This window comes from Chiloscyllium punctatum, chromosome 25, assembly GCF_047496795.1.
Source record: "Chiloscyllium punctatum isolate Juve2018m chromosome 25, sChiPun1.3, whole genome shotgun sequence".
In the NCBI taxonomy this organism is placed as follows: Eukaryota; Metazoa; Chordata; class Chondrichthyes; order Orectolobiformes; family Hemiscylliidae; genus Chiloscyllium; species Chiloscyllium punctatum.
The window spans coordinates 86866447-86891821 of NC_092763.1; the positions used below are offsets into that span (position 1 = coordinate 86866447).

General features: G+C 42.6%; 1 protein-coding gene across 7 annotated transcripts in view; it reads left to right on the forward strand.

Annotated features, from left to right (window-relative positions):
- The window catches only part of map7d3 (MAP7 domain containing 3), a 123296-nt gene that overhangs the window by 93654 nt on the left and 4267 nt on the right, over window positions 1–25375 (forward strand). For all 7 annotated transcript variants that reach the window (XM_072595644.1, XM_072595639.1, XM_072595642.1 and 4 more), the window contains 6 exons: window positions 7694–7805; window positions 14320–14500; window positions 16755–16859; window positions 19969–20022; window positions 20991–21069; window positions 24584–24740. In XM_072595644.1, the coding sequence (XP_072451745.1) occupies window positions 7694–7805; window positions 14320–14500; window positions 16755–16859; window positions 19969–20022; window positions 20991–21069; window positions 24584–24740 (688 nt within the window). The remainder of the gene's footprint in view (window positions 1–7693; window positions 7806–14319; window positions 14501–16754; window positions 16860–19968; window positions 20023–20990; window positions 21070–24583; window positions 24741–25375) is intronic.

The window sequence follows — 25375 nt, forward strand, 5'->3', positions numbered from 1 at the left end:
TAAGTCAGGAGTGGGATAGAATACTCCACACTTGCCTGGATGGGTACAGCTCCAATAACACTCGAGAAGCTCAACACCATCCCGGACAAAGCAGCTCGCTTGATTGGTACCATACCACAAACTCTAGCCCCGTGACCATACATTCACTGTGACCAACTGACGCTCAGTAGCAGCAGTGTACACTATCTTTAAGATGCATGAGAAACTAACCGACGCTCCTGAGAGTATCTTTCAAACCCACAATATTCCCATCTAGAAGGTCAAGGGCAGCAAATACATGGGAGCACTACCCCCTGCAAGTTCCCCTCCAGCCACATACCATCCTGACTTTGAAAAGTATTGCTGTTAGCGTCACTGTCGCAGGGTCAAAATCCTGAAACTCCCTCCCAAAGGACATTGTGGGTCACAGGTGGCCTGTGGTGGTTTAAGAAGGCAGCTCATCACCACCTTTTGAAGGGTAACTAGGGGCAGGCAATAAATGCCGGTCCATCTCTCCTGAACATAGAACAGCACACACGGGGACAGACCCTATGGTTCACCATGGCCCTGTCTGCCATGATGCCATTCTAAACTAATCCCATCTGCCTGAACTTGGTCTGTATCTCTATATCCCTGCCTGTTAATGTATCTGTCTAAATGCCTGTTAGACATTGCTATTGCATGTGTTTCTACCATGTCTCTGGCAGTGCGATCCAGGTGCCTACCACCTCTGTGTAAAAAAAAAACCTTTGCTTGTGCATCCCCTTTAAACTTTCCCCCTTGCACCTAAACCCTATGCTCCTAGTATTTAAGCCAGTTATGATTGTAAGAACTTGGCGATCAGTTAAAAAAGTGAGCTCCCTAACATGCAAGTACTTGGAATTTAGTCACACCATTTTCTGTTGCTTCTGCCTCCTGCTTAATTTGTGGGTAATTTTGCAGGGACCTAAAGATACATGAAGCTTATGCTACAGGCTTCCCCATATCATCATCATCTATCAGAAACAACAACAAATTGTGGCATGGTGTCCTCGTGGGTCAAAGCAGCATCTCTGATCAGTGCTTCCACTCTTCCTAGTACTGTCTGACACTCAGTCCCACTCTGTTTTTTTTAGATTAGATTAGATTAGATTACTTACAGTGTGGAAACAGGCCCTTCGGCCCAACAAGTCCACACCGCCCCGCCGAAGCGCAACCCACCCATACCCCTACATCTACCCCTTACCTAACACTACGGGCAATTTAGCATGGCCAATTCACCTGACCCACACATCTTTGGACTGTGGGAGGAAACCGGAGCACCCGGAGGAAACCCACGCAGACACGGGGAGAATGTGCAAACTCCACACAGTCAGTCACCTGAGGTGGGAATTGAACCCAGGTCTCTGGCGCTGTGAGGCAGCAGTGCTAACCACTGTGCCACCGTGCCGCCCACTGTTCTGTCTGTGAGTTGTTGACATAATGGCACAACTGTATTAGCTAAATTGGGGGTGGACTTGATCATCTACAAAATTATTGTGTATTGTTCTACACTTTCCTTTGTTCTTTGGTTTCTCTGCTTTCAAAATCCCCTCAACCTTCTCCTATGTGGGTTGGATTTTTTCACCATCTATTGATGACTCTGGTATAATACAATTGACACCTTGTGTTGTTTAGTTTCATCATTTTTCCTGAAGTTAACCTCAAAATATGTTTAACCTTCAAGCATGCTCTTTCTCTGTCTTTCTGTTAATTAGAATATCACTGAAGAAGCTGCACACCTCAACTCCTGATCCACGACATGGTGAAACACTGCAGGATCAGTGCACATCACAAATGATAACCTTTGCTCATAATACAGCCCTTGTGTGTGTGTGTCAGTAGTAAACAGTTTCTTAGGTTTGTTGATAATTATAATTGAAACTACGCATTTCACAAATCTCATTTTTCAAATCTGAAAATAAAAGTTTCATTTGTAGGCACTAGGGACGTACCGTTCTGAATAATTTAGTTTTTACTCTCCAAACATCTGAATTGACCAGTCTGCTTTTTGTACAATGGCTGTAGGCCCATTCACTGCTCTTCTCATTCTTAATTTCTCCCCTTTTTTTTTCCTGATTTATTCAGCTCCTTATGTGATACCTCTCTCTCTGCATGAGGTACTGGCCCGTGCTTTGCAAGATGGCAGCTCTAAGGTGTCTTACACCTTGGCTTTGGCCTTGAATGCCTAATTTTATTATTTGTTCCCCCTTGCTCTCAGACCAATTTGTGCTCGCTCCGCACTTTCTCAGACTTGTATTTCCTAATCCCTGTTGTAAATAACTTGGCTTATTTTAACTTTATTTTCTTTAGCCAATTTCTTCCCATCACAGTATTTATTCACTCCAGTGATGAGGAATAGAATGTATCCTTCTATTCTAACACAGGCTTCACAGATCGGGGATAATGAGCCAGTGTCACACCAGATTAGTGGAAGGAAATGTGGCTTGAGTCCTCCTCTTCCAGTATAAGAGACATGGTTACAGCTGTAACAATGATGGCAGTCAGTTGTAAATCCCTAACTTTCATTTTTACCGTAGATGCTGGGATCTGCAATTATTGGCACATTGCTGCTGCTGCTGCAATTCCACAGGTTTGCTGCTGCTAAATTTCAGGGCTTTTTGCCCTGGGGCATTCACATCCCTGCTATTGAATCTGTTTCAATTACCCTTTCATGCAGAGCATTCCAGATAATGTTTCATTTATAAGAAAAAAAATCTCGTCTCACACCAAAGATTCAAGTGGATCCTAACAATGGATGATGTGCAGTGAAATCTCTCATACTTTTCATGTGCCCTTTTTTTGTTCACTTATTGGAACCTTTTTCTTGTCCTTGTTGGTTTGAAGATATTCGGTATTAATTGAATAAACAATCTTTCCACAGTGATCAACTTTCAGTGCATAAAACTTACCTTATCCACTGCTGCTGTATTGAGCTTTGCTCCTAAACCGAGGAAAGTAGCAGAGTTATTCCATTTGTCACGCTATCTTTGTGAGGTTAGAAATTCCAATGCCAAATTCACGGGCACACAGAACTGACCTGAGGAATTCTAAGCTCAATTCACTGGCAGCCATCTGAAGGGAGACTTTTATTCCTGATCTGATGTGGAAAATCTGCAAACCCCCCTTAATAGCAATTATAAATTGCAAAGCCAATTCAAGCATTCACAAACTGAATGAATGCACTACAGCCTGTCTTCTCACAAATACATATGGTTATGAAATGTAGCGGTTTTCTAAGAATGTAAAATGAGACTACACAGCATTCCAAATACCTGTGCTATTTTCATTGAGGCTGGTATAAATGTTTGAATTTTGAGAGTATACTTGTCAGCTGTTTGTACTCCACTCGAACTATGCTAACTTAAACTGTTAGTATGCTGGAAATGAAGTCCCACTTTCCCTGGAGTCATCATAGAAGCTAAAGATTTTTTAGAAATATGCAAAGATTCCCCAATATACTGGACTTTCTTATGCAGGTTGACAGCACGTATCAAGTTTCTGTACTTAAAAACTATTAATTAGCACAAGTAATTGATCTGTCCCTACAAGTAAACCTTTGAGTTGTCAACATATAACTCTACAAATTAAAACTGTAATCCCTTAAACTTGAAAAGCACAAGCTATAGACTGGGAAAATAATTCAGTGGTCATGTTCACAGGGGTTGCTGAGATTATTCTTGTACTGCTCAGAGGCCTGTTTTTTTATGTGTGTATATTCATTCGTGAGACATCGGCACTGCTAGCTGGCCAGTACCTTGAGAAGGTGGATGGTGAACTGCCGCCTTGAACTACTGCAGTCCATGTGCTGTTGGCTATCGCACAATGTTAGAGAGGCAAGGATTTTGACCCAGTGACACAGAAGAAAGTGAAGTGCTTCTTGGCCATACTTCTCTGGGGATACTTTCACTGGGTTTGTAAGAGGCACAGGGAACTTTTAAAAGTTCTCTGATTTGTGGATTACCAGCCACAACTTAGAGCAACTGGTAAAGGAAAGCTAGACTGGTTTTCTTCAGACTTAATGTGGCTTTTTTTCTACAGAGACCAGAGAGAAAACTACTGGTGCCAGTCTGAATAGCTTCTCTCTCATTCATAGCCCCAAGCTGTGCAATTACCTGAGACCTAATCATTTGGTTGTTGACTGGCAGAAACTATTTGTTGTTGATAACTGGTCATTGTCCACAGGCCATGCAGCAATCCTTGGTTTTTAAAACCATTCTTTTCTTATTTCATTCTATAGTTGGCACAAATGTCCTGCATGGGAGATTTGTTTGTGTGGTCCGGGAGGGTTTAATCTAGTTTGGCAAGGGGATGGGAGCCAGAGCTACATATCTGAGGGGGGGGTAGTTGTAGATGGGGCAGTGACAGGATGTAGTGAATCTATGGGGAAGGTTTTTCATGTGATGAAACAAAGGGATTAGTTAAAGTGTGTCTGAGTGATAAACTTAGAGCACGGATCAGTAATTGGGGCTATGATTTTGTGGCCACACCGGAGACGTGGGTTTCACAGGGACAGGATGGGTTGGTAGATGTTCCAGCGTTTAGACCATTTAAAAAGAACAGGGAGAGTGGAAAAAGAGGAGGGGGTGTAGCATTGCTAATCAGAGAATGCGCCACAGCTACAGAAACAAAGGTTGTTGAGGAAGGTTTGTCTACTGAGTCAGTATGGGTGGAAATTAGGAACAGCAGGGAGCAGCCACCTCATTGGCGGTTTTCGACAGAGCCCCGAAAGCAGTAGAGAGATCGAAGAACTCATAGGCTGGCAGATTTTGGAAAAATGCAGATGTAGCAGGGTGGTTGTTATGGGTTACTTCAACTTTCCCAATATCAGCTGGAACCTCCTTAGTGCATATGGTTTGGATGGAGCAGTTTTTGTCAGGTGTGTTCAGGAGAGTTTCCTTACTCAGTATGTAGACAGGCCGATGAAGGGAGAGGCCATTTTGGATTTGGTGTTCGGCAACAATCCAGGACAGGTGTCAGATCTCGCGGTGGGAGAACATTTTGGTGACAGTGACCGCAACTGCCTCACATTTACCATAGCCTTGGAGAGGGAAAGGAGCAGTTACCAAGGGAAGATATTTAATTGGGAAAAAGGAAGTTATGACTCTATCGTGTATGAGTTGGAAAGTATAGATTGGGAGCAGTTGTTCCACAGAAAGGACACGACAGCCATGTGGAGACTGCATCACTCGTAAGAACTGCTCCTTAAACACAAATTTGCTCCTCTGAGACAGGTAAGAAGGGGTAAGATTAAGGAAACTTGGATGACGTGAATAGATGAACTTCTTATCAAAAGGAAGAAGGCAGTTTACGTAAGGTGGAGGAAGCAAGGATCTAGCGCAGCTTTAGAGGATTACAGGCTTGCTAGAAAGGAGCTCAGAAATGGACTGAGGAGAGACAGGAGGGGGCATGAAAAAGGCTTGGTCAGAAGGATTAGGGAGAACCCAAAGGCATTTTACTCATATGTGAGGAATAAGAGAATGATCAGGTAGGGCTGGTCAGGGATAGTGGAGGGAACTTGTGTGTAGAGTCTGAGCAGATTGGGGAAGCTCTAAATGAGTTTCTTGCTTTGGTTGTCACTAAGGAAAGGGACTTTGTTGTGAATGAGAACTTTGAGGAGCTGGGATATGGGCTTGAACAGATCAAGATTGATGAAGTTGATGTGCTGGAAATTTTGGCAAACATTAAGATTGATAAGTCCCCAGGACCAGACCAGGTTTATCCGAGGCTGCTCCAGGAAGTGAGAAAGGAGGTTGCTAAGTCACTGGCGAGGATCTTTGCCTCCTCACACTCCATGGGAGTCTTACCGGAGGATTGGAAGGAGGTGAATGTTGTTCCTCTTTTCAAGAAGGGGATTAGGGAAATCCCTGGCAATTACAGACCAGTCAGTCTTATGTCTGTGGTCAGCAACGTTTTGGAAAGAATTCTGAGGGTTAGGATTTATGACTATTTGGAAAGGTATAGTGTGATTAAAGGCAGTTAGCATGGCTTTGTGAGGGGAAGGTTATGCCTCACAAATCTTATTGAATTCTTTTGAGGAGGTGACAAGACAGGTCAAAGATTGAGCAGTGGATGTGGTGTATATGGACTTCAAGGCATTTAATAGGGTTCCCCATCGTAGGCTCATTCATAAAGTCAGAAGGTATGGGATTCCGGCAGAGTTGGCTATCTGGATTCAGAATTGGTTGGCTGACAGAAGGCAGAGAGTGGTTGTAGATGGAAAGTATTCTCTGGGAGATCAGTGTTGAGTGGTATCCCGCAGGGTTCTGTTCTTGGGCCTCTGCTCTTTGTAGTTTTTGTAAATGACATGGATGAGGAGGTTGAGGAGTGGGTTAGTAAATTTGCCGATGACACAAAGGTTGGAGGTGTCGAATATTAGTATCGAGGACTATTGCAGGCTACAGCGCGACATAGACAGGATGCAGAGCTGGGCTGAGAAATGGCAGATGGAGTTCAAGCTGGATAAATGCGAAGTGATGCATTTTGGAAGGTCGAACCCAAATGCTGAAAATAGGATTAAAGACAGGATCCTTGGCAGTGTGGAGGAACAGTGGGATCTTGGTGTTCAAGTGCATAGATCCCCCAAAGTTGCAGCCCAAGTAGATAGCATTGTTAAGAAAGTATATGGTGTTTTGGCTTCTATTAAGAGTTTGAGTTTAAGAGCCGCGAGGTTTTGCTGCAGTTTTACAAGTCCCTGGTGAGACCACACTTGGAATGTTGTGTTCAGTTCTGGTCGCCCTACTATAGGAAAGATACAGAGGCTTTGTAGAGGATGCAAAGAAGGTTTACCATGATGCTGCCTGGACTGGAGGGCTTGCCTTATGAAGAGAGGATGAATAAGCTTGGACTTTTCTCTCTGGAGAGAAGGAGGAAGGGAGGTGACCTGATTGAGGTATACAAGGTCATGAGGCATGGGTGGAGTTGATAAACAGAGACTTTTCTCAGATCAGGATTGACTGGTACGAGGGGTCATAGTTTTAAGATACTAGAAGAAAGGTATAGAGGAGATGTCAGAGGTAGGTTCTTTACGCAGAGAGTTGTGAATGCATGGATTGCGTTGCCAGCTGTGGTGGTGGAAGCAGAGTCATTGGGGACATTTAAGCGACTGCTGGACATGCACATGGATAGCAGGGAATTGAGGGGTGTTAGATTATTTTATTTTACATTAGGATTTATCCACGGCACAACATCGTGGGCCGAAGGGCTTGTTCAGTGCTGTACTTTTCTACGTCCTATAGTTGGAACTACAAGAAAAATACAAAAACACGGTCTTTACATCTCCCAGCACTGAACTTCACTGTAGCAAAGTCACATTTTCTAATTTGTAGAATGGCTAAGCTTTAAAACAGAAGCATATTGAAGCAGGCCTTAACCTTGAAGGGAAGAATTTTTTATTGTTCGTTGTGTAAAATGCCTTAAGCATCCTCAGTGTTTGCTGCAGTCAGTGATCCTTCTAAATTTTCTTTGTCGCAGCTTGTTTATTTCTTTATTTCAATTCATGGTGGGGGTGGAGGTCAGAGCAGGCCTTGCATATGTAGGGTCATTTAAAGGAACCATTTGTGAGCAGCCTTCACAAATGCTGTATGGCTTTCCAAGTGTTCAACATAGAACCGAAATTGCTGACCACTTAGACTTCACTTGCTATCAATTGTTCACTTGCTGTTAATGCTTTAACTTGCTATTGATGCTGTTGCAGGGACCACATCTGCTGAGGAAGCTGCGAGAATCTTGGCTGAGAACAGACGTCTAGCTCGTGAACAGAAGGAGCGTGAGGAGCAGGAGAGACTTCAGTTACAAGAAGCTGAGAGGTGAGTAGGGTGTATGATTCAATACCACAAACATTTCTATCTGTCCTGTAGTGGCACACTGTTCCAGATTCAAGCCATGCATTCAACCAACTCGAACTGTTCCCATAATTTTCATTTTAGATTTGTATACCTAGAGAGATCAGTATCTTTTCTGTCATATCAAATTCCCTGGAAAACTGGTGGATGGCTGGTGATTCATTATGAATAAGTTTTGATTCCAGCTGATTGAAATACTGGACAAGTCAGATCCTAGAATGAAATTTGTCTTGACAGATTGTAAGTTTAAGTTTGTAGTTGGTTGCTGTGGTGGTCAGTCAGTGAAGCATATTCACGTGAGGCTGCAGGCATTCTTTCATAGTAGAGCATGAGTTTATTATAGAAAAGATGAATATTGAAGCTTCGTATACACCATAGTTAAAAAGACCAAAACACAGATAACAAAACAAATTTTGAGACTGTTTGTTGCCAACGCTATCGTTTTACAGATACTCAATTCCAGAGAAACATCACTCCTACGTCAACTGAGTTCTTAAACTAACTGAATATTCCCATTTCATTTCCTTGGATTACAAAGGCAATTGTATGATTCTTTTCCAAATCCACTGCCTAATCCTGTTCTGATAGCCCAAACTTTTTTCAGTTCTAACAACATGAATTTTAATCTAAATGTCCAGGCTGGGATGCATCACAAACTACCCTGAATTAACCATTAATTATCTTGCTAGAAGAAAACTCAAACTTCTTTCTGAACCAAACTCCTGGTTTCTCTGAGCTCAGACCCTCAGTCATCTAACTCTGAAATTAAACTGATGGTCTTGGTGTGTTTACATTATCTGTCATAAACACAACAGTGTATGTTCCTGCGAGATACTTGACTGCAGTCACCTGATTTGTTAGGATTGATGCACTTAGGTCACTGTTCCAAATGACATTGTGACCATTTTTAGAAAGTCACCTTCACAGAACTGACCCATATCTATCTGCTCTTATGTTGAAATCCAATTCCCAAATTATATCTAATGCGCACCTTTCATCATAAGCCTTTTGCTTAGAATGTTGAATGCTTGATAAGACTGCACTCAGCCTGTGGAGTCCACATCATTCAAGACGAGCACGGTTAAACTGTTCATCCTCAACTTCACTTTCCTGCCTTTTCCCCATAACCCTCGATCTTCTTACTGATGAAAAATCTGTCTCTGCCTTAAATCTCAAAGATCTATCCCACCCTGTTTTTCTACAACCTTTACCATCGGGGAGAAGATACAGAAGCCTGAACACATGTACCAGCTGATTTCGTAACAGTTTCTACCCCACTGTTGTTAGAATATTGAATGGACTCTCAAACTCTGAACATTCACCTGTCCCTGTGTTTTTGCCACTGGTTATCTATTATTTGCTTATGTATGCAACCTAACTCTGATCTGCCTGTATCGCTCACAAGACAAAGCTTTTCACTGTGCCTCGGTACACGTGACAATAAATTCAATTTAATTCAAAATACTTAATGACCAAGAATTCCACAGACTCACTACCTTCTGAGAGAAGAAAGTCCTCCTCTGTCTTCAATGGGTGACCCCTTATTCTGAGTTGATGATGTCTGATCCTAGGTTGTCCCACCAGGGGAAATAACCTTTTCTCCTCTACTCTGTGAAGTCTTGTGAAAAGCTACTATCCTTCAATAATTTTTACTAGATTATTTAGTGTGGAATTGGGCCCTTCGACCCAACAAGTCCACACCGACCCGCCGAAGCGCAGCCACCCAGACCCATTCCCCTACATTTACTCCTGCACCTAACACTACGGGCAATTTAGCATGGCCAATTCACCTAACCTGCACATTTTTGGACTGTGGGGGTGAAACCGGAGCACCCGGAGGAAACCCACGCAGACACGGGGAGAATGTGCAAACTCCACACAGACAGTGGCCTGAGGTGGGAATTGAACCCGGATCTCTGGCGCTGTGAGGCAGCAGTGCTAACTGCTGTGCCACCGTGCCGCCCATAATAATGTTGCCTCTCATTCTTCTTTATTCCGATGAGTACAGGCCTCACCTACTCAACCTGTCATCACATAGAGACAGACCCTCTATTCCTTATAACAACATAATGAACCTTCTTTGGACTGCTTCCAGTGCCAGTACAGGCCGTCTTCCTTATAGCTACATTCCAGTGAAACCTTGCTTGATTATAAATAATGGGGCCTATGGGGAAAGTGAGTTAAGGGCAAGACCAGCACAAAATATCATTCACAAACACTCAAAAATCACCCAAAAGCCTAACACAAAGTAAATCATGGCCTGAATGAAGGTTTAAATCATATTTATTAACGAAACAAACTGAATTTAACACATTACTTTGAAAAAATACTGTTAATACAGGGACAGAGGCTCATCATCGTCACCACCTTTCAGGTGCAGAAGTGGATGATTATGGTTGATTGTCTTCTGATGGTTTCTTGAGGGTTGCTTATAAAAAGCATCCAGTCTTTCCTGCTTTGCCCATTTTCTTCTGTCTTGAAGAAGCTGTTCATAAGATGCCAGATGATATCCTAATAAATGAACTGCTACCCTGCTGCGTTCTGCATTGTAATCATTGTCCTCTAAGAACTGCAACTGTCTCTCAGTTTCCCTGAGGATAGAAGACCAAAGAGAGGTGGAAAGCCCTCGTGGTGCTGCCTCCTGGACGACTACTTTTTCATCTCCAGCTTCCACTTCCCCCTCAACAAAAAGCTATTATAGATCAGCTGTAGAGAAGTCTTCACAGTGGAACTCAAACAGTCCTTAAATATCCTCACTTTCCACTTCTTCAAAGCCAACCTGCTTTGCAAGGCCAGCACAATGTGTTCTGATCTTTGGGAGCTCCTCTGACGGCTCACATCCTTTAAAATTTTGTTTAAAAATCGGGGAGAAGCTGCTGACTGTGTGCAGGCAGTCCTTACTGACATCCCCCAAGGCTCCACAGTAATGTCAATAGCATTCTCGATGTTAAAGCTCTTCCACAATTGAAGAACACTGTCCTTATTATCCCTGTCAGTAGCTGCAGTCAGACTCTTGCATGTGTGTCTTAAATAATAAACTTTAAAAGCTGATATTGCACCCTGGTCTATGGGTTGAATGAGAGGGGTTATGTTTGGAGGTAGAACTAGCACTTTGATGTTTTCAGAAAGTTCACCAGTGGTGCCAGGATGGCTTGGTGCATTATCCAGGATGAGGAGCACTTTGAAATCCAAATTCCTTTTTGCCTGCAATACTCACTAAAAAAAAATCTTCCAAAACATCAACAATAAAGTCAGAAAACATTTGCCCAATCACCCAATCTTTTTTGCTTGAGCTGGAGTAGACTTAAGATAACTTCAAAGTTTGGGAGAAGATTTGTAGCTGGGGTGCTCGTTGTTGTGGTTCTGTTCACCAAGCTGGGAATTTGTCTTGCAAACGTTTCGTCCCCTGTCTAGGTGACATCCTCGGTGCTTGGGAGCCTCCTGTGAAGCGCTTCAGTGCTGTTTCCTCCGGCATTTATAGTGGCCTGTCTCTGCCGCTTCCGGTTGTCAGTTCGAGCTGTCTGCTGTAGTGGCTGGTATATTGGGTCCAGGTCGATGTGTCCAGGACAACACTACCATTATAGGGCAAGCCAAACAGAGAACAGCCAGGGAATTCCTAGAGGCATGGCACTCATCCACAGACTCTATCAACAAACACATCGACCTGGACCCAATATACCGGCCACTACAGTGGACAGCTGGAACTGACAACCGGAAGCGGCAGAGACAGGCCACTATAAATGCCGGAGGAAACAGCACAGAAGCGCTTCACAGGAGGCTCCCAAGCACTGAGGATGTCACCTAGACAGGGGACGAAACGTTTGCAAGACAAATTCCCAGCTTGGTGAACAGAACCACAACAGACTTAAGGTAACTCTTCAAAGCTTGGGGATTGGCAGAGTGGTACAGCACCACAGTCTGAAGCTTTTAGTCTCCAGTGGCATTGGTGCCCAGCAGCACAGTCTGATGATCCTTTCCCACCTGGAGCGTGTGCTTCATTCTTACAAATGTAGGTTCTTGCTGGCATCTGCTTCCAGTATAAATGTGTCTCCTCCAGATTGAAGATTTGATATAAGGTGTAGCTACAAATTAACTTTACATTATGGAATGCATAACGGTTCTTAAAACCAGTAAACCACCCACTGCTACCCCTAAAGCAGGTGCATCTGCGGGATTTTGAGCTTTATTTTTTAAATCTTCACAATTGTAAAGGCTTTCACTTTTATGGTGAGAGGTTGTCCCAGATCCCTTTTTTTGTTTGATGTTTATTCAAACTCTTAGAAGCCTGTCCATTTCCTCAAGTTCCTTTGGCCGTGACCTCTCTGCTTTGCTGGCACTCAGACTTGTTGCAGCAATATAGTTTGTTTTAAATCTTTTCCGTGTTGCCTGTAATGGTGTGTATGGTAGACTCCTAGTAAGTGAGCTATATCACGTTTTCTCTCTTAATGCTCAAAGTTTTATTAAATCTAGCTTCTCTTCGAGTATTATAGCCTTTCTTTTATGTACACCACCCGCAGTTTTATCATCAGGGCACTTCTTGCTAATATTCTTGTTACTATGTCCTTCCATTTTTCCCCAAAAAAAGGGGATAACCTAGGAGTAGATTGTGAGATATGCAGGTACAAGAACAAATTAGGAAGGCCTAATTTGTCTTCCTCATCATTTGCTTCCCATCTATTTTTGTGTCATTCTCAAAATTGGCATTCACTTTCCTCATCTAAGTCATATATATTGTAAATCATTGTGTCCCTAGCTCTGATCCCTATCACTGTCCATCCTGAAAATGCCTCCTTTATCCCAACTTTTTGTCTATCAGTTAGCCAATCCCCTACCTCAACTCATATATCCAAAACCATGTGCTCTTATTGAGTAGCCATATTTGTTGTACCCTTTCAAATGCCCTCTGAAAATCAAAATATATTACATCCACTGCTTCCCCTTTATCTGTCCTGCTTGCTGCTACCTCAAAGTATTCTAATAAATTTGCCAAGCATGATATCCCCTTCATGAAGTATTGCTGACTCTGTTTGATCATGTATTTCTAAACACTCTGCTATTGCATCCTTTATAATATACCCTCACATGTTCCCAATAACAAATGTTAAACTCATTGGCTTATTGTTTCCTTCCCTTTTCAAATAAAATTGGTAAGTAGTTACCAATCCTCTCGGACTTTTCCAGCATCTAAGGATTCTTGGAAGATAACTACCAGTTCATCCACTATCCCTGTCGTTACTTAGTTCCTTTTAATACTCTGGGATGCATCCCCTCCAGTCCAGGGACTGTATCAAGCTTTAAACCCATTGTTTTCCCTAAAACTTGTGTTCTCTATTGTATTTATTTCCTCTCCTTTTATCCTTTGATTATTTCATAATTGTGGAATGCTATTTATTTCTTCTACTGTGAAGACTAATACCATGTGTTTATTCAACTCCCCTGCTGTTTTGTGATTCTCCATTATTATTTCCCCAGCCTCATTCTCTAAGGGTCTGTGTTCATTTTGGCTTCTGACTTTTTATATATTTAAATCTCCAGCTATTCATCTTGACATTTGGTCGGCATGGACAAGTTGGACTGAAGAGATTGTTTCCATGCTATATGTCTCCACTTGCAAGTTTACTGTCAAAGTTTGCATCTTCCTCTATTATTAACCAAAAGAGAAAATGCTGGATAATCTCAGCAGGTCTGGCAGCATCTATAAGGAGAGAAAAGAGCTGACGTTTTGAGTCTAACTGACCCTTTGACAAAGGGTCAGCTCTTTTCTCTCCTTACTGATGCTGTCAGATCTGCTGAGATTGTCCAGCATTTTCTCTCTTGGTTTCAGATTCCAGCATCCGCAGTAATTTGCTTTTATTCCTCTATTATTACTTGGGTCACTTTTCTTGATTTGTACAACTTGCCCAATCCCCTGGTTTACCACCAGGCTTTGCCACTACTTTTGTTTATTTTGATTCTATTCCTACCTTGCCTGGTTAACCATAATATTTTCTTTTCCCTCACTGGAATATATCTTTACTGTAATCCATGAACTGTTTGCTTAAACATCTGCCGTTTCTTAAGCCATCTTTGCGCTAAACCCCTTTCCTAGTCCAATCAATTCTGCTCTCATTGCAGTAATTACCGGTAGTTAAATGCTTTTGTTTCTGACTTAAGTTTCTCCCCTTTAAGCCAAATTTGACTGGTCACTGTTTCCTAGGGGATCTTTTAGTCTGATATCCTTTATTAAATCTACCTCATTTAGCTAAAATGGCTATTATGATTCCTTTCAAGGGTATTTTACAGGGTAGATGAAAGTGTCTGATTATGGTTGAAAAGCTAACATTATTACAAGGCGATTGGCTGAATGGCAGTCACCTGAGTTGTATTTTCTTTGAATTATGAGGAATGATTTTTGAGTTCCAATCTGAATTTGGGCAAAGGTGGAATTCTGGTGGAATTAAAACTCACTACAGAGGAGATTGTGCTTTTTTTTTTGAAGGGTCAGAAAAGAAGAGCAAAAGAAGAGAGAAGCTGAAGAGAGGGCTCTCAGGGAAACAGAAGCCTATCTGCTACAAGAGGAGAGAAAACTGATAGAAGAGCAAAATCAAAGAAAAGCTGAAGAGGAAAGGATTTGTAGAGAGGAAGAAGAGAGAGAGCGTCTCTTGGCTCTGCAGCTCCAGGTCAGAGTTCACACAATATCAGCTGTGAAGTTTAGCTTTTTGTGGGTATGTTCTCCAATGTCTGATTAAAGCTTGGAGAACTGGTAAAGCACCACTGTACATCAAAACTCTTTTCTTTGTACCCTAATTATAAAGATAGCGCTGGTTTTCTGTTGTAACAGTACTGGCTATGTAGAGGGGCTCTTTTGAAAGTGGGTCTGCTTGTCCTTTTTCATTTAAGAATAATAATACTTCAGTAGATTGACTATATAATTTTTGTGACGTTATAATTTTTACCCAGACTCATTTTCTGTTCTTTAGAACACATAGGTATGTTTTCAGATCAGTTTATTGAATAAAGAACAGATTCTCATTGTTTTTTATCACTGTTGTTTTAAACAGTGCACATTTTATACCACAATACACAGCACATCATGCTGCTGCTGCTTCCTAGAGGCAACATGATATTTTTGTAAATAGGCCCACTCTGAGGACATTTGTTCAATGCTCTGACAGCTGATTGTAATTCCTTTGATCCTTTGCTTGCCTGGAGAAAAGGGAAATGCTTGCCTTTTATTTGTCTTTTTAAATTGAAAGATTATTTTACATCAGTACATATGGCAGATGTTCACCAAATGCTAGGTCTATATTTTTCAGATGCAATTTACAATATGAGTATCAAATGGGTTGTAAACATTTAAGCGTTTCCTGGAATCTTACAGTTCAGAAAATGGCCATTCAGCCCACTGTCTTGCACCAGCTCTTTGAAAGAGATATTGAGTACAACACGATCCAGGCTTGGGCTGACAAGTGGCAAGTAACATTTATGTCATGCAAATGCCAGGCTCTGACCATCACCAGTAAAAGATAATCTAACAACTGTCCCATGACATTCAATGGTGTTACCATCTCTGAATCCCAACTATAAACACACTAGGGTGTTACCATTGACCACAAACTCAACTGGGATTGCTGCATAAACACAGTTGCTACAAGAGCAGATCAGAGGCTAGGAATACTGCAACAACTGACATCACCTGTCCACCACCTACAAGACACAAGTCAGGAGTGTGATGGAATACACATGGATGGGGGCAGCTCCAACAACACTCTAGAAGCTTGACACCATCCAGGACAAAGAAGCCCACTTTATTGGCACCACATCCACAAATATCCACTCCTCCACCACCAATGCTCAGGAGCAGCAGTGTGTATCTACAAGATATACTGTAGAAATTCACCAAAGGTCCTTCAGTAACACCTTCCAAACACGCAACCACTTCCATTTAGAAGGACAAAGGTAGCAGATATATGGGGATGCCACTATCTACAAGTTCACCTCCAAGCCACTCATCATCCTTACTTGGAAATATATAGCCATTCCTTCACTGTTGTTGGATCAAAGTCCTGGAATTCCCTCCTAAAGGGATTATGGGTCAACCTACTGCATATGGACCTAGAGCGGTTTAAGAAAGCAGTTCACCATCACCTTCTCAAGGCCAAATAGGGAAGGGGAATAAATGCTGGCCTGGCCAGCAACGCTTATGTCCTGTGAATGAACAAAAACCATCACAGTATCAAGTACACAACATGAATGATTTACCTTGCAGCACCCTGGACTGTGAATAGAATAAGCATCAGTCTGTAGCTTGAGATAAGGCAGAATTTCTCAACATTGGTTCATTGGGCATAATCACAATCTTCCAGATTAAGAGATCAATATATTTCAGGAAATTCTCACCTATTTCCTGCGAAGGTGGTGGTGATGGAACGCCAACAATGGCCTGGCACATGGTGCTTTGTTCTCTCCTGTTAACTGGTTGAGAATGTTTCCTGGGTTAAAACATTGAAATTAGGGCAATCTGTACTTCATGGTTTGTTTTGATGTCAAACCATGACTGAGCAGTATGTTTGAATGATTTTAATTAACCTGAAATTATCATTACTGATTGCTACGCTACATTCCCTACTTGTCAGAACAGTCCTGTCTGGGATAACTGCTATGGAATAAGTTGTTTGCAACTTGCGTTCTATTGTAAATCAAAGGATCTTCAATGGAGAATTCATATCCACAGAACAGGTGTATTTTACCAAGTGGCATTTTATCCCGTCAAGTGTTTTGTTTAAAGACCACTTTTTAAAATCTTTTGATGATCCCATAAATTTAAATGGTACAAAAATCTGTGTTGGTGAGAAGATGGCTGAGAAATTGCAGCGGTGTGATGCTGTGCTGAGAGGTGATCTTTATTCTGTCAACAAGGAGTCTGTCTTTCAGAGAGAAGAGGCAGAAGCAAAAGCTTTGGAAGAAGCTAATCGGCAGAGGCTGGAGCGGGAACGGATCACCCAGCAGAATGAGCAGGAACGGGAGAAGAGGAAGCAGGTGTGTTTTTAATTGACGTGGGTAATTGAAGGGCTATGAGCCATTGTACAAGAAATCCAGAAGCCCAAGGAATAGGAGTAGAATAATACTAGGACAATTGGAAAGGATGTAGCTTGAGTTTTGAAATGTAGGTTATTGTAAAGCATCAGGAAAGAACAAGGTAAAGACACACTGTGGGTGTTGGGAAGGCATGCAGTGTTTCTATCTGTCGTGTTATGCCCTAGATTGATCATTATTCCAGTCAGATTCTCAACTAAATTACTAAGGTAGAGTCTCTGAAGCAGCTCCTGTTGTGTCTCCCTGTGTTTGTGGGCAACACTTGGCTAAAATTTATCATTTTAGGAGAAAGTGAGGACTGCAGATGCTTGAGATCAGAGTCAAAAAGTGTGGTGCTGGAAAAGCGCAGCAGGTCAGGCAGCATCTGAAGAGCGGGAGAATTGATGTTTCAAGCATAAGCTCTTCATCAAGAATGTGGAGGGGGCTTAGAGATAAATGGGACGGGGTTGGGGTTTCAGGGAAGGTTGTTGAGAATGTGATAGATAGATAAAGGTGGGGATGAAGGTTAAAGGTCGGAGGGGAGAGTGGGGTGGATAGGTGGGAAGGAAGATGGACAGATAGGACTGTTCCAGAGGATGTTGCCTAGTTGGAGGTTGGATCTGGGATGAGGTTGGGGCTGGGTAGATGAGGAAACAGACCCCACCGCCAGAGATATATTTCCCCTCCCACCCCTATCTGCGCTGTGCAGAGGCCATTCCCTCCGTGACTCCCTTGTTAGGTTCATGCTCCCCACCAACCCACACTTTACTTCTGGCACCTTCCCCTGCCACCACAAGAAATGTAAAACTGGAGCCCACGCTTCCCTTCCCCCCCCCCCCCCCCCCCCCCCCCTTGCACCTCCAACACCATCTACCTTGTCTGTTGCTCTCGATGTGGTCTCCTCTACAGTGGTGAGAGAGGATGCCAACTTGCAGAAAATTTCAGAGAAGATCTCTAGGACATACACTAAGCAACCCCACTGCCGAGCGCTTCAACTCCCCCTGTCACGCTGCCAAGGGCATGCAGGTCCTGGGCTGCCTCCACCACCAAGTTCCACCCACCCGACACCTGGAGGAAGAACGCCGCATCTTCCACCTTGGGATCATCCAACCACATGGAACCAATGTGGATTTTATCAGGTTTGTCACCACACACACACACACACACACACACACACACACACACACACACACAATCCCAGATCCAACTCTGCACCACCCTCTTGTCCTGTCCTACTTGTCTATCTTCCCTCCCACATATCTGCACCACCCTCCACTCCACACTGACGTATCACCATTAGCCCCCCAACTCCATCTTGATCATTGCATTCCTAGCTACCTCCCCCGCAGCCCCACACCCCTCTCCCATTTATCAGCCCCTTTCCCCCCACATTCCTGATGAGGCGCCTATGCTCCTCGGGTGCTGCCTGACCGGCTGTGCTTTTCTAGCACCATTTTTTTTACTAAAAGTGATCATTGTCTTGATGGTTTACATTTGTAATGGAGCAGCATTAGGAACAATGTACAGTAAAAGCTAGCACTTGGAAAAGGGTTAATTTCATTGGGCTGAGAGAGAGCGTTTGGGTGGCTTGGAGCAGAACCAAAGGCGGGCAGGAGATAAACTGCAATGGTACAGTGGCTGATCCTTGAGATGTTTTGGGTGCAGGCTAGTGTTGCGATCCCAGATCCCAGGTATGAGAAATTTGGGCAGATCTGACATGGTACTCCATAATAATTTCAGCAATAAAATCCCTGAAAGAACAGGGGAAGAAAATAAGCGGCAAAACTCCAGCATCAAAATCGAGCAGTAGAAGCATCTGTATGATGCAAACTTCAACACAAAAATTGCAAGCGATAGTGAGGAGCAAGTAAACCGAATAACAATATAAATATGTACCTTAAACTCAACTTTCCAAGCTTAATCCTTTTTCAAACTGTGAGTTTGACTCTGGAAAGTTTTTCTAAACATGCCCATACTCGAGAGATTTAGTTTTTATTCTGAGTCTGGCTGTAAGGGTCATAGCAAAGGTCTAAGGTAAGACCCTACCACGTGATCTTCTGGTCACTATATAAGCATTGCTGACTATGGTACACTGAGACTCGTGTAGACATTCCCTCGGCATGTGTTCTGTAGTTGGACCCTTCTGTACAGAGTTAACTGGCCCTACCCAGTTCTCTAGAATTTTCTTTTGTAAGCTTACTAAACTAAGTTATTTGGTGAAATACAGTGGGCCAGGTTTTGGAAGTCTGCACATTCACCCTTCTTTTGTCTTGCTAATCTTCTTTAAAACCAAAACCAACCAGTTTTTTTTTTAGCCTAGCTCCATCCTCAGCAATTATTCCTATAGCAACATCAAGGCACTCTTGCTTCCAGAAGCTTCTCAGCTGGATCACAAGTTCAAGATTTGTATGGAAGTGTATATAGCCAGGAAATCTCAGACTGAAAATTATGAATCTCTACCTTTAAATTGAAGCCAAAATTCTAAGTTTTAGCTTTTAATATATCCTGGAATAGAGCTGTTATAATATGAGTAAAGAGGGGTGGGCCATTCAACACCTCTAACCTGCTCCACCCTTCAGTAAGATCAAGGCTGATCTATTGAAGTTTTGAATCCACATTTGGGCTATCATGCATTCAGTGGATCAACAGCTTAGCTCTATCAAAACATAGGATAGCTCTAACAGTGTCAGCCTGATGGGCTGAATGGCCTGACGTTGTGCTCCATAATTCTATGGTGAATCCTGACTTGTTGGTTTGAAGACATTTCAGTATAGTGATGAGTTCAATGCGAACAATTAAATAACTTCCTTTTACTTGCTGACTCTGGACTTCCCTGCTCGTGTGTCTGAGATATGCCTTTTAAATCTGAGGTGACTGTTTCTTTGGGATCACTGAATTAGGTATGAGAAAGAAATAACTTGGTTTCCATCAGCAGGATCATGTCCAGTTGACATATCAGTGTTACTGTCTGAAAGCCGTTGGATTCTTCTATCTCTGATCCATGACAATGAGTTTGAGCGTTTTGTAAAATACCTGATGTTCTCACTAGTGAGTACTTTCCTGTAATCAACAGAGAATTGCAGAGGTTATGAAGAGAGTAAGGGGGCCAGGCCAAGACGACTCGAAGGTAATACACTTCCCAGTTGTTTTGTCTGTCTTGCTTCATTTTTCACAAAGGTTGTTTATTTTTCACATTAACTGCTGTGCTCTAAATGTTCGTCTGAAATTCAAGGTAAGTGTCCAACTGTTGCTTGTTGGGTTTTTTCTGCCCTGTAGCAGAGTCTTTGGCCATTGGCTTGCATTCAGGAGCTCTGTGCTCGATGATACAAGTATGTTTACACTAAACAGGAAAATGTAAAAAACCTGTGCACAACAGAAAGTTATCACCAGTCAGAATGTAAATGCTACTGGGAGGCACACAGGTGTGACAGAATCTTAATGCTGATCAAATCAGCAAGCTAGGATAAGATTGGAGCAATCACAGGTTCCCCTCCAAGTCATTTACCATCCCAACTTGGAAATACATTGCCATTCCTTCACTATCACTGGGTCAAATTCCTAAAACTCCATCTGTAACGACATTGTGGCTTTACCTATAGCAGATGGACTGCAACAATTCAAGAAGGCAACTAGGGACAGGCAATAAATGCTGGACGCAGTCAGCGATGCCTGTGTGCCATGAATGAGTATTTTTAAATCTCACGTTGCCCTTGTGGTAATAATAGATCCCAGTGGATCAGCTGTTATTGGAAAGCCCAGGACCGAGTCCAATACCTATCTGAAATGTCGCACAAAGTCAGCGTAGTCACCTAACGATGAGTATATTTGTAACCTTTACTTTGGAGGTTATTTCCATTGGAAATATAGGATTCTTCCTCCCTAAGCTGCAATTGCGGTGAGGGGCATGAGTAATTGAAAATTTAAAAGGGAGACTGTTACAGGCTATTGAAGGTTCAAGAATAGAGATAAGATGCAGATCATCTAGGATAGAATTAAATTGTGGATTGGGCTTGAGGAGTGAATGGTCTTGTGAAATGTGGATTTGTAAATATTGTTAAAGAATGCTGAAATAGTGATCCTCCTCTGTTTACACAGATGGAAGGAAGATCAGATAATGCTGCTGCCGAGGAAAGCAGTGAGGATGAACACAAGAACGAGGATGCAGATGAAATAGGTGAGTGATTCAGCACATCTTTTACCATTGGGTTAGTACTGTTAAAATGCTGGCTCTGTATTGAACATATCTGCAAATGCTGACTCCTGAATAGTCACCTCTAGAACACACACCAGATCATCAACACCACACTCACAGGAATCCGATTCACTAGAGAGGAAGAAAAGGACAACCAACTCCCATTCCTAGACGTGATGGTACAGAGAACACCGAACGGAGAATTCACCACAAAGGTATACAGGAAAGCCACACACACAGACCAAGTCCTAAACTATGAAAGCAACCACCCCAACACAGACAAACAAAGTTGCATCAGGACACTATTCAAAAGGGCCACAACACACTGCAGCACACCAGAACTACAAAAAGAGGAAGAGGAACACCTATACAAAGTATTCGCCAAAAACGGATACCCTCGCAGTTTCATCAACAGATGCCTAAGGGAGAGACAACGGAACGAGGACATGCTGCAACCCAAAGGACTAGCCACACTACCATACATCAGGAGCATTTCTGAACTGACAGCCAGACTACTGCGACCACTAGGACTCATAACAGCACACAAACCAACAGCCACGCTCAGACAACAACTCACAAGAACAAAGGACCCGATACCCAACATGAGCAAAACCAATGTAGTGTACAAAATCCCATGCAAGGACTGCACAAAACACTACATCGGACAAACAGGAAGACAGTTAACGATCCGTATACACTAACACCAACTAGCCACGAAACGACACGACCAGCTATCCTTAGTAGCCACGCACACAGACGACAAGCAACATGAATTCGACTGGGACAACACTACCATTATAGGGGAAGCCAAACAGAGAACAGCCAGGGAATTCCTAGAGGCATGGCACTCATCCACAGACTCTATCAACAAACACATCGACCTGGACCCAATATACCGGCCACTACAGCGGACAGCTGGAACTGACAACCGGAAGCGGCAGAGACAGGCCACTATAAATGCTGGAGGAAACAGCACAGAAGCGCTTCACAGGAGGCTCCCAAGCACTGAGGATGTCACCTAGACAGGGGACGAAACGTTTGCAAGACAAATTCCCAGCTTGGCGAACAGAACCACAACAACGAGCACCCGAGCTACAAATCTTCTACCAAACTTTGAGTCACCTCTCTCTATAACTTCAGAAGGAGAGCTTCCCATTTCAAAGAAAACCTAGTCTCAGTACAAAAGAAAATCTAATGAATTGACAGCAACAGCACTTGGCCCATATCCCTCAGCCCTTCCTATTCATATACTCTTCCAGATGCCTCTTAAGTGCTGTAATTGTACCAGCCTCCACCACTACTCTGGCAGCTTATTCCATACACATACCACCCTCTGTGTGAAAAAGTTGCCTTTTAGGTACCTTGTCAATCTTTCTCCTCTCACCCTAAACCTATGTCCTGTAGTTCAGAACTCCACCCCCGTTCTCCCCCCCCCCCCCCCCCCCCCCCCAACCTAGGGAAAAGACTTTGTCTATTTATCCTATCCATGCCCCTCATGATTTTATAATGTTTTCTGAATCCTTTCAAGTTTCACAACATCTTTCTGATAGGAAGGAGACCAGAATTGCACATAATATTCCAACAGTGGCCTGACCAATATCCTGTACAGCCACAACATGACCTCCTAACTCCTGTACTCAATGGACTGACCAATAAAGGAAAGCATACCAAACACCACCTTCACTATCCTATCTATCTGAGACTCTACTTTCAAGGAACTATGAACCTGCACTCCAAGATCTCTTTGTTCACCAACACTCCCCAGGACCATACAATTAAGCGTATAAATCTTGCTTTGATTTATCTTTCCTAAATGCAACACCTTACATTTATCTAAATTAAAATCATCCTCCACTCCTCACCCCATTGGCCCATCTGATCAAGATCCCATTGTAATCTGAGGTAACCTTATTCACTGTCAACTACACCTCCAATTTTGATATTGCCTGCAAACTTACTAACTATACCTCTTCTGCTCATATCCAAATCATTTATATAAATGACAAAAAGCAGTTGACTCGGCACCGATCCTTGTGACACACCACTGGTCACCGGCCTCCAGTCTGAAAAACAACCCTCCACCATCACCCTGTCTTCTACCTTTGAGCCAGTTCTGTATCCAAATGGCTAGTTCTCCCTGTATTCCATGAGATCTAATCTTTCTAACCAGTCTACCATGGGGAACCTTATCGAACACCTTACTGAAGTCCATATAGCTCACATTCCAGTGCTCTGCCTCCTCGTTACTTATTTTAAAAACTCAATCAAGTTCGTGAGACATAATTTCCCACACAAAGCCATGTTGACTATCTCTAATCAGTCCTTGCCTTTCCAAATACATGTAAATCCTGTCCCTCAGGATTCCCTCCCACAACTTCACTGTCAATGTCAGGCTCACTGGTCTATAATTCCCTGGATTTTTCTTACCCCTTTCTTAAATAGTGGCACCACGTTAGCCAACCTCCAGTCTTCCAGCATCTCACCTGTGACTATCAGTGATACAAATATCTCAGCAAGGGGCCCAGCAATCACTTTCCTAACTTCCCACAGTTCAACATAACACCTTGCGTCCTGAGGATTTATCCACTTTTATGCATTTTAAGACATCCAGTACTTTCTCCTGTGTAATCTGGGCATTTTTCAAGATGTCACCATCTATTTCCCCACATTCTATATCTTCTCCACAATAAATACTATCACAAAAATACTCATTTAATATCTCTCTCACACAGACTGCCATGCTGACCTTTTCAGGGACCCTATTCTCTCCCTAGTTATCTTTTGTCCTCAATGTATTTGTAGAATCCCTTTGGATTCTCCTTAACCCTATTTGCCAAAGCTATCTCATGTCCCCTTTTTGCCCTCCCGATTTTCCTTTCAAGTATACTCCTACTGCCTTTATATTTTTCTAAGGATTTACTCGATCTCTGCTGTCTATCCCTGAAATATGCTCTTTCATTTTCTTAACCAAAAGCACAATTTCTGTACTCATCCAGCATTCCCTACACCCACCCGCCTTGCCTTTCACCCTAGTGGGAATGAATCCCTTTAACTGTGAACACCTGCTCTCTCCCCCCCCCCCCCCCCCCCACAATTCAGCCTTTGAAGTTCTGGCCTAATTTCGTCAAAATTGGCCTTCCTCCAGTTTAGACCTTCAACTGTTAGATCTGGTCTATCCTCTTCCATCACTGTTTTAAAATTAATAGAATTATGGTCGCTGGTCCCAATTATGGTCCTGACTAAAACCCAACTCTTTATCCATTTGCCCTCCAAATCTGTGCTCCTTTGAATTAACATTAGGTTCCCTCAAAATTCTGAAACAAATTGGAAAATGTTTCAAATTGTACACAGCCACATTTGTTTGTTTTATTTTCTATCTTATTATGTCATATGTATTTATTGAAAATACTGCAGGATGCACTGTTATCAGATGTGCTCTTTAAGATATGCAGTTGGAAGTAAAAGCTGTATATCTCATTTCTAATTTGATGATTAGATAGCACCGATGGAATTGATGAGCTTCAAGGTATTGGCCAAGAAAGTGCCGAGTTGTCAGATGGAAATGTCTCCGATGAGATAGCGGAGCTGAATGGTGTTGATGCGATGAATATCACCAGCGATCATTTGAACAAAGACCAGGCAGTGGATGTGAGGTGGGTTTGTCTTTCGTCTTCTGTGTCATTTCACAGAATAAACTAGAAATTCTGGAACCTAATCAAGATTTTGTGGGAACATTGGACAGATGCTTTGGGAATGTTTGAGAGCCGAGTTTAATTTTCCAATGTCAGAAGCCACACAACATCAGGTTTATTTGAAATACAAGCTTTCGGAGCACTGCTCCTTGGTCAGGTAACGAATGGGCCGGATACACAGGGCACAGAATTGATAAGAGAATGATGAGTTTTGAGGAGGTCGAGGTTCTGGGTGTAGGTTTGCTCACTGACCAGGAAGGTTCACTTTCATGAAAGCGAACCCTCCAGCTCAGCGAGCAAACTTATAAGAGCATGATCAAAGTGTCATACAACTGACGCAATGTATTAGACAAAAGCGAGATGGCTCTAGAGTTTGTAATCGCCTAGAATGATGATGAAGGTTTCAATTGATTAATACGTAAATCCCAGAATTTATTGCCCCAAGATAACTTATCAATATATTAAAAAAAGAGACGTCTCAACTCAAACAATGCATGAACGGTGTGAGGTTAGAGTCTGTCTAGACCCAATCTGGAGAAGGCCTGTAATTTCCAAAACAAGAATTTAAAAATATCACGTTGACTGCCTACAGACTG